The 9,331-nt window shown below is 36.4% G+C and overlaps 1 protein-coding gene across 1 annotated transcript; it reads right to left on the bottom strand.

The window, feature by feature from the left end:
- Positions 1-263: 263 nt before the first annotated feature.
- On the bottom strand, positions 264-7,083 carry LOC132044493 (protein STRUBBELIG-RECEPTOR FAMILY 6-like). The gene is made up of 16 exons (XM_059434986.1): positions 6,876-7,083; positions 5,894-6,026; positions 5,681-5,752; positions 5,524-5,589; positions 5,369-5,440; positions 5,191-5,262; positions 4,779-4,850; positions 4,630-4,695; positions 4,457-4,516; positions 4,056-4,360; positions 2,847-3,133; positions 2,274-2,539; positions 1,591-1,723; positions 1,009-1,145; positions 772-928; positions 264-655 (listed from the first exon to the last, which is right to left on the bottom strand). The coding sequence occupies exons 1-16, from the start codon at positions 6,946-6,948 to the stop codon at positions 524-526; spliced, it is 2,103 nt and encodes a 700-aa protein (XP_059290969.1). The 5' UTR covers positions 6,949-7,083; the 3' UTR covers positions 264-523.
- Positions 7,084-9,331: the final 2,248 nt, after the last annotated feature.

Raw genomic sequence — 9,331 nt, 5'->3', positions numbered from 1 at the left:
TTTCTGGGGAGGGGTTGATAAAACTGCTGCGGCAGGCAAATAAGTAAAGCATTTCTTGATTATTATTTTTTTACCCCTCCACTTTTTGCTCCCTTGGTGACTCAAACCCACAACCTTCGGGTTGGAGGTGAAGGGTGCTTAACATATGAGCAACCCTTCTTCCCGGTAATGCATTTCTTGATCAACAAATAACCAATACATACTGATTACAGCTACTAACGGAGGCAGCATGTCCGTGATAAGATATCAGAAAGTTTCTGAAGTGATCATGAAAGTATGAAATAATATTATTTCTTTAATCCCGCAGTATGAACAAATTAGGAGGAAGCAATTCTGATAAAGAGAGAACTGAAAATAAATTATGCACTATGAACAGATTATAGCATTTCGTATTGGTACAAGGAACTCCAAGTCTGCAAAACAACAGGATCAACCGTCATTTCTGATAATAGCAAAAAATAGAAAAAGGACACCTCCGCGTGTGTTAGAATAGGCAACATGTTGAGTGCTCGTCGCATGGAAACTATGGCTCATAGTCCTGAGCATCTGTTTCACCCCTTGCACCGACTGTCCTCTTGCTCATGTTTGCTCGTTGCACTAGCCGAACTAATGCTTCAACCACTTCTGACATAGGTGGCCTGAACTCGGGCTCAGGCTGCCACAAAAAAAAAAGGTCCATTGAGATAGTGTTGACTGATTGAAGGAACTAGATTAATGCAAACTAATAATAGCAGATTTTTGAAGCTAGTCACTTCCGGTTCGAAATATTACCTGGACACAGAGAGCTATTACATCAGCAAAGCGTGATAGAGATTTAACAGGATAGAGACCCTCGAGTGCTGGATCAACCATCTTAGCCAGGGCATCAATATCGTGCAGCTGAGGTGTTGCCCATCTAACTAAAGATTGTTCAGATCTTGTTCTTGCGCTGCATTAAAAGAACAAACATATCATTAGAAAAGTTCAGAAAATATCTTAAAAAATTACATGCCATCAAATCCTCATTACCTATCAAAAGGTTTTCGTCCGGTAAGAAGTTCCAACATAACCACTCCAAAGCTGTACACATCACTCTTTATGGTGAACTGCCCAGACATAGCAACCTCGGGTGCACCATATCCAGATCCTGTATTATGATCCAATGTCTGCGAGAAGAGTTCGATAGTCACATGAAGATGTCAGGAGACTGGCTTTATGATGAAAATCTATACCAACTGAAAAGGAGAGAGGCGGAGAGAAGACACCTGCGTGGATACTTCTCAGCTTATGAGTCAATCTTATTTCTAACATGGTAAACATATTCCTATTTTGATATTTGATAGTTCATGGTAAAGAGTATTTCTTCTATAGAGATTTTACCGTGGATAACTTATATTCAAGATCTGGATAAAAATTCTGGTTTCTTTTCTACAAGGACAGATGAATAGGCAAAGAAGATGTAAGTACAGGCATATAGCATGTGCATGAGCCATGAGTACCGTTATGCATGTGAATTAGTCTATCAGAATCCACATTCTTCCATTAGAAGATATTGCAACATCCAACAAAAGACACTTGGCAAGGAATCCTAAAGCAAGGAGCCCAAGTTACCTGATCTGCATCAGCAATAAGACTTGCCAATCCAGAGTCTGATAGATGAGGATTGAGTTCTGCATCAAGTAAAATATTTGCAGATTTGATATTATTGTGAACCAAAGACGGTGAACAAACTTCATGCAGATACCTGCAAAGGATGCTTATTTTAGCTAGTCAAGAAAATTGACAAAAAGAAGATAGAAAGATCAGCATATTAAACACGGTGGCTAAACAATGGCTTGCAACATACGTTCTTTTTTTTTAATATTCAGATAATGAATCATATTCTTGCACGTTACTGATCATCAATGTTTAAGAGACATGTTTTTATTATACTAACAATGTTTAAGAAGTATAAACAATACAGTGGCCTTCATAATAAAGCACTACGCCTGACTTAAATCCAAGAGATCAATAGCTATGTTCTAATTACAATGTGCTTCGTACTGGTTATCAAAACATGTACTCTTTACCTCCAACTTCAGAAAGAAAATACTACTCCAAGAGCTTTCATTTTATTCTCTCCCCCCTTCACCGAAAAGAAACTTCATAATTGTTGACTACAGTCACATAGCAGAAGATATATGATAGAGACTAGCATTTCAACCAATGGTACGAGGAAAATATGACAACTTGTTATGAGCTCCATGAACATTATAAAATGACATCAAATATTTTTGTAGATCATGAAAACTCACTCTAATGCTCTTGCTGTGCCTAGTGCAATCTTAACTCGGCTATTCCATGTAAGTGGCTTGCTTTCCTCATCTGACAGATGCAGGAACTCATGCAGAGAACCATTTTTGTGGAATTCATAAACCAGAAGGTGCTGCCCATGCTCTGAACAATATCCAACCAGCTCAGTTACATTTGGATGGTGCAACCGGGATATCTCAGAAACAATATCGAGAAAATCTTCAGGATTCTGGAGTGCAGAAGAGTTGATTTTCTTGACAGCAAGAACCTGTGGCGTTTCAAAAATTAGAAAGGAACTTACGAGGATGGTTCAGTTATACGGGAATAGATGATAGTAGCTTCAAACCGAAAGTTTTTAACAGACATAATTGTTCAACTAAATGAATGTTTTATTATCAAACTTTTCTTCTTTCATTTTCTTTAGATAGGTAATTTTTCTTATCAAACATTTATCTGTCATTTTAACTATATTGCTTATAGCAGCACATAATAAATTCATGATATGAAATCCATATTCAGTTAGAAACATTTTCTTTTCATAGGTAGTTAGTCAGTCATAAGAGAGAAATCAAAACCTTTCCATCATCGAACTGAGCCCGATAAACACGCCCAAATGATCCCTCACCAATAAGGTTATCAACACTGAAGCTATCAGTCGCCATCTGTAGGTCTGCGATTGAATATTGTCTAGCATTTATTTTAGCTGTATTAACTTTCTTGGGTGGGACAATTGGTTTTGCTGCTATGTCATCTTCATCAAATGACTTGTGACGTTCAATAGGTGGAGGTCTTAGGTTTACTACTGCAGGAGCTTCAAATGCTTTCACACTTGGCGCAGCGGAAGCTTGATTAGTTTTCAACTCTGCAGCCAAAAATGGACAATGAACAGAAAATCCAGACAGAAAAGCAAGAACCAGACTCTTAAGTGTTACAAATAGGCAAATGCACAATCAGGTTCAGATTAATGAGACAGGGAAGTGAGATGAGGCTTAAAAGGCATAACTATGAACAACCGACTGATTAAGTTGAGCAAAGCAAAGAATTAGAATTTGCAAAGAGATGAATATGGTTGTAAGCACAAAATGGGTTAGAATGGAGAAACAATTTTCCAGCTATGCACATGAAGATGATTCTTCACTTCACTGAAAATTGCTTTTTGAAGCAATAGTAGTTGTATAAAGGTCAATTAGATTTCTGAAGAGTTTTAGTGTCATACGAAGACAAACCATCAAGGTGAGCTGACTATAAATCTTCGAAACAGGCATATGACCAGATCCACTGGAAGAGACCATAAAGATGAAGTTTTCTTTTGATCCCACTGTCAGCTTCAAATGGTCTAAACATCAGTTCGAATTTCTACAATTTAGTTCTTGGAACTTTTCAGCATGTAAGAACTTTTGTTTCATTGGAAGATAGGACCTGGCACATCTGTGCAGTTTTATATTTCAATGGTAAATTCTGTTCCTTCCTTAGTTCTTTTCTTCTATATCAACGATAGTTGCTGGCAAAGTTTTGATCTTAGTTAAACATCACTTAAAAGTTATGAACGCTAACACGCAGTGATTCAGCACACAGGTTAAGGTTGATTCTCCAAATTCACTTCAGAACATTTTCTTTTGATGCAGCAAGTCTATCTTACACCTTTTCTAGACAGATACATGAATGAGGTCAATGATACTACGATTGATTGTTATGTTCCATAACTAAATAACAATCACAGAGACGATGACACGGTCTAATAAAAATCTTAACTCACAAAACCAAGCAATTATGAAAAGAAGTACCTTGTACTTCCTGTGAAGCAAGAGGAGCAAATGGCTGATTATCATGTTTTTCGACGTCTGTTGATGACCGTCTCGATCTCTTCTTGATAACAAAGAATGCTACAATTGCCCCAACAACTAGAATAGATATTACTATGCCTGCAATGGCTCCACCCCCTATCCCCGATTTACCACCACCATCACCATTGCCTCCACCACCAGAAGGGCTATTCTTGCCTCCTGAATTGTGGTGCCGCCTGCTTGCCGGGGGTGTGCCAGGTGGAGGAGGGGGTGCAGGTCCTGAGTTCCATGAATTACCATTTGATCTGTTACAAGAGTGTCACAAACTCTGAATAATTCAGAAAGCACTTTCGAAATAAATTTCAAGAACAAAACCAATCACGCTAGCATAAGATACTTACTTCGCGATCCCTTGCAACTGAGTAGGAACCCAGCCAGTAAAACGGTTGTTCTCAACATTCCTAAAGCATAAAGGAACACGCATGACTTTCGACCATGCTTTAAATCGAGACTCTATAAATAAGATAAAATATCAATGATAATATCTACGAAGAAGCATAGACTAAAAACTCACAAGTCATCAAGAGGAAGATTGGCTAAGACATCAATAGTTCCTGTGAACTGGTTGTTTTGCAAATACCTGCATGATTCAATATGTAAACTTCAACATTGAAGGACTCAACCAATTGTCTACAAGGACGAAGCAGAAAATTATTATCTCACATTTTGTGCATACTAGTCAGTGCCTTGAAGCTTTGAGGAAGGTCACCCGTCATAGCATTGAATGAAAAATCCCTGGAGCATAAAGATTAATCAATGAAAAACTATGCGACAAAGAATGATTAGCTAGTCATTTTGAGGTTTTTAAGACTTGGCCTAAGAATATCTCAAAATATATGCAGCTACTTAGTTAACTTAATTGGGACAACCAAATAATTCTACAGTCAGAACAAGGATCAGATACTGTTTCATGATATTGACTTTCTTTCCCAAAGCAACAACTCAAATGGAAGAAAAATAAGTGTATATTAATGAGCTAAGAGTGGCATGTTATACCTACGACACCTCGTATGAGACCACGACTTGGTAATATTATAACACTCAAGAAATGGCATGAGAGGAAGATAGGCCTTACAATGTGTTGAGAGAAGACAGAGAGTCGAATGCGGCAGTCACTTGTCCTTGAATTTGATTATGACTGACATCTCTACAGCCAGATACAAATATTGCAGAGAGTCATTGAAAAGCTTAACCTTAAACAAAAGCTTACTGCTGGAGAGCAAATTGCAATCAAATTCAATGATTTTACATACAAGTATCGGAGGGAAGTCATCTGTGAAATGGAATACGGAAGGCCACCATTAAAACCATTACTAGCAAGGTTTCTGCATTGCAAGGCAAGGTTTAAGAAAGATAACAGGAAAAATAGAGTCTGGAATGACAAGAATATACAAATTATGAGACATACAGTCTTTGCACATTTGGAGGAAGCTGATATGGCAACTGGTTTCCCAAATTGTTATTGCTTATATCACTGCAAATCCCCAAAGATTAAACGTGTGTAAGAATTTAATATAAATCGAAAAGACATCTATGAGGACATTATTGAAGGCCATTCATCTTACAAATTAGTCACAGATGTTAGACTCGCTAATTGGTAGCCCAGTGAACCAGAGAGTCCAAGACCTGATAACTTGCTGAAGGAGAATGAAAAAGGAAGCAAGCATCAGAAATCACCAAGTCAACAATTCTGAGAGTTGAAACAACATGCTGAAGAAGATAAAGAAGGAAAACATCAAAAATAACTACTTATAACAATAAGGAAGGCAGAAACTCACATTTCAGTAACTCTATTGCCCGAGCAAGTAATGCCTTTCCAGTTCTCTGCACAAGGATCACCGCCATTGGCAGTCCATTTTGTTAGCTGCCCAGGTGAATTTAGGCTGCTATACATAACTCTCAGAGCAGCAGCTGAAAATCAAAGTACCGCCAGAAAAAAATTAGACTGAAATCCAATTAGGCATATTTACCTGTCAACACATTCTTACAATGCCCAAAAGAAATTGTATATTTTGATTAACAATAGCTCGAAGTGAAATCAAACGTCCGACAAACTGTTAGTGAGCGGTGTATCTACCAGACATCAATAAACATGGTGAAACACAACAAGTGCGTCGATTAAACCGTGAATCTATTTGTTTATCATTATCTGGAGAACAGTCTTTTAAGTTATATAGTCCTTGATCAATTTGAATCTCACTTGTTTTTTTGGCGGCCCACCCCTACTACCCTGTCCCTTCCAGCCAGCAAAAAGAAGAAGGAAAAAAAAAAAAAAAAAACTTGTCGAGCAATGCTTGGCCGAAAATAGTGAAATCCATCAAATACGTCCGACACAGTTTCAATATGTCAGTTCCCAGAATAAAGGGTTGAGTTCTCATATGGTCTTATCACCATTCTTCTTGATTCCAAATTTCTTTAACAAAAGATAATGACTTTCTGAGATAATAACTATTAGTTGAGTGACCATTAACGGAAGATTGGATAATAGTAAAAGTCCACCGACAAGACCAAATGCATACACGATAACTTAAGAATCCAAGAGAGCTTGATTAATGCCTTGATAAAAAAAGAAACTTTTCAGTTTCACCCATATATTCAGGTAAAGAAAATAACGACTTTAATTTGTGACAGTTACTGAGTTGAGTCTTAGCTAGATTTTGCAGTCATTAACTTTCCAAATATCCATCAACTAACTGATCAGTAAACACATACACAAAGAGATACAGATAATAAATGGCTAAACGAGAAATGATATCTTACCGTCATTTGGATCTGTGTCGGCAATGACAGAACAACAAAGCAAAATGCCGATGACTACCGGCAGTAACCTCATCTTTAACGGCGTCGGAGTTTTAATTACCAGTCAGTCAGTCACAAAAACCCAAGTTTTTTAGCTTGCGAACAAGAAAGGCTTTGTCAGAACTTTCCTATTTTTATTTACACTAAATTGCCCTTTATAATATTTTGGGAGTATTTTATTTTATAAAAAAAAATAAGGAATATAAATCTATATAGTGAAAAAGAGATTAGGTGGTTGGGTGGGGAGAGGGGGAGGTAGTAGGCATTCTAATGAAAAGCTGGCAGGCACGATCTGCTAGAAGAATCCAAAGCCACAGAGAAGAGAAGTATACTAGTAGAGAGAGAGAGAGAGTATAGTATATTTCATTTTAGAATATTAATTGGAATTTATTTCTGTATACAGCTACAGGTCTACAGTACTCTGTGACATATACCCATACAGTTAATCAGGTTTTTTTTTTTTTTTTTTTTTTTACACTAAAAGTAGCTAGCCAAAACAAACATTAACAATAATTATTTTTTCAGAAAAAAATTGTTAGTAGGATAAATTATTTTTCAAAACTGAAATTTGATTATTATTATTATTATAGTTGCTTTTTAAATTATCCAAACTGAAATTTGTGAAGGTAACAAAGAACAACATACTTAGTGTATTCGTCTGGGGAGGATAAAGATACGCAGACCTTATCCCACCTCGTGAAAGTAGAGAAATTGTTTCCGAAATACTCCCGACTAAGGCGTGAAATTTGTGAAGGTATAATAATTTCTTTTTATCTACTCAATTCTGGGTCAATAGATTACCCAATACATATGTTGTTGGGACATAGCTGATATTCCATAAAATTAATTAAAATATGCCCGTATACCAACAACAACAACAACGTATTCAATGTAATCTCACAAGTGAGATTTGACAAAAATACGATGTAACAAACCTTACCTTTACCTTTTGTGGGGTATTGACCCGTATACCACAGTTACAAAAAAGGAAAATTGTGATCAAATTTAACTCATAATTTTCTTAAAAAGTCAGTTTTCTCAAAATAAATAGATATTAAATAGAAAAATTAATTTTGTGTTCAAAGCAAATTGCATCAGATCTAGTTCGAGACTTATGTTGTGGTTTCTATAGTTGTCATTTATTAAACAGCACTCAGATTTCCTTTTAAGAAGTAACAAACACAAATGATTGCTTCATACAGTGGGCATCTTTAACTTTCCATTAATATTGAGTAACAGTGTACAACTAGTATGACTAGAAATTTATGGATAGATACAGTCGCGGTAAAGAATACGGAGTGAAAAAAAGAAAGCGAAAGGGAAACTAGTCACGGGCAATCCGTTAAAGTGACGGGTTTGTAACTGTCTCTATCTCTTGTTAAGCTTCACCAACTGGACATTCACCTCATTTTGCTGATGAGCAATTCACAGGAATGCCCTTATTCTGGGGTCTTTAATTTAATTTTTGCCCATTAAATTGGTGGTCTTTAATTTTTACTCTTTATTAAAACTTTTTAATTTCAGGTTTGAATTTCCGTTCAGTCAAAAATTTAAAAAAATATCGCAAGGTAGAGTATGCAAGGCAGAGATTTGCATAGCTACCTTTAGAGCTTGAAACTTTGCTTCAAAGGAGAGCTTTGCCTTCAGGCATGCCAAAACTCTGTCTCCTTATACCTGAAGGCAAAACTCTGCCTTAATGCTTAACTTTGCTACAAAACTCTGCCTTGCGATTTTTTTTTTTTTAACTGAGCCGGGGTTCGAACCTCAAAACTCATGGTATTAGCCTATTAGGCGAAAGGGACAAAAAATAAAGACCACCAATTTGGGGGCAAAAATTAAAGACCAATGCATTTGAAGGGCATTCTGCTAATTAGGGGTGTATATGGATGAGGTTGGTTTGGATTTTGTAAATACCAAATCAAACTAATTGCATCGGGTTTTTAAATTTATACACTAAATCAAACCAATAAAATTCGGATTTTCCAATCTCCGGTTATTCGATTTTCTCGGATTTTTCTGGGTTTTTTTTCCGAAAAAGCCTTCATACAAAACATATAACTTTTACTTCAAATATTTCTTTAGTCCTAGTAAGATACAACTATATAATCAAGGTGTTTCTTAAGAAAATAACACAAAATGTGAGATGAGTGATAATAAAATCGATTAAAATAAATATTGCTAATTAATAAGCCATAAAGAAAATGATCATAATCTAAAAATACTAAGTCATTGTTACGCCTCTCGTTTTCGTCGTAGGAGAACCTATGGTTTCCTAGTCGGGTATGCCTTTTGAATTGAGACCCGAGCCTGAGTTTTGGAGATAGAAAGTGTCTTACCCCGTGTACAAAGGTACCAGCAAGTATTCCTGGTAATTTACAGGATTAGAAGTTGAACGAATCGAATCGACGCAACCTGAA

Source organism: Lycium ferocissimum, unplaced genomic scaffold, assembly GCF_029784015.1.
Source record: "Lycium ferocissimum isolate CSIRO_LF1 unplaced genomic scaffold, AGI_CSIRO_Lferr_CH_V1 ctg4649, whole genome shotgun sequence".
NCBI lineage: Eukaryota > Viridiplantae > Streptophyta > Magnoliopsida > Solanales > Solanaceae > Lycium > Lycium ferocissimum.
The sequence above is the reverse complement of the archived record's forward strand: the minus strand, read 5'-3'. Positions and strand labels throughout refer to the sequence as shown.

Coding starts and splice junctions, on each gene's coding strand:
- LOC132044493 (XM_059434986.1), bottom strand. CDS start 6,948: ATGAGGTTACTGCCGGTAGTCATCGGCATTTTGCTTTGTTGTTCTGTC. Junction 4,517..4,629: donor AATCTTCCTCTTGATGACTT/GTGAGTTTTTAG, acceptor TTTATGCTTTAG/GAATGTTGAGAACAACCGTT. Junction 2,540..2,846: donor CTCAGTTCGATGATGGAAAG/GTTTTGATTTCT, acceptor GAAACGCCACAG/GTTCTTGCTGTCAAGAAAAT.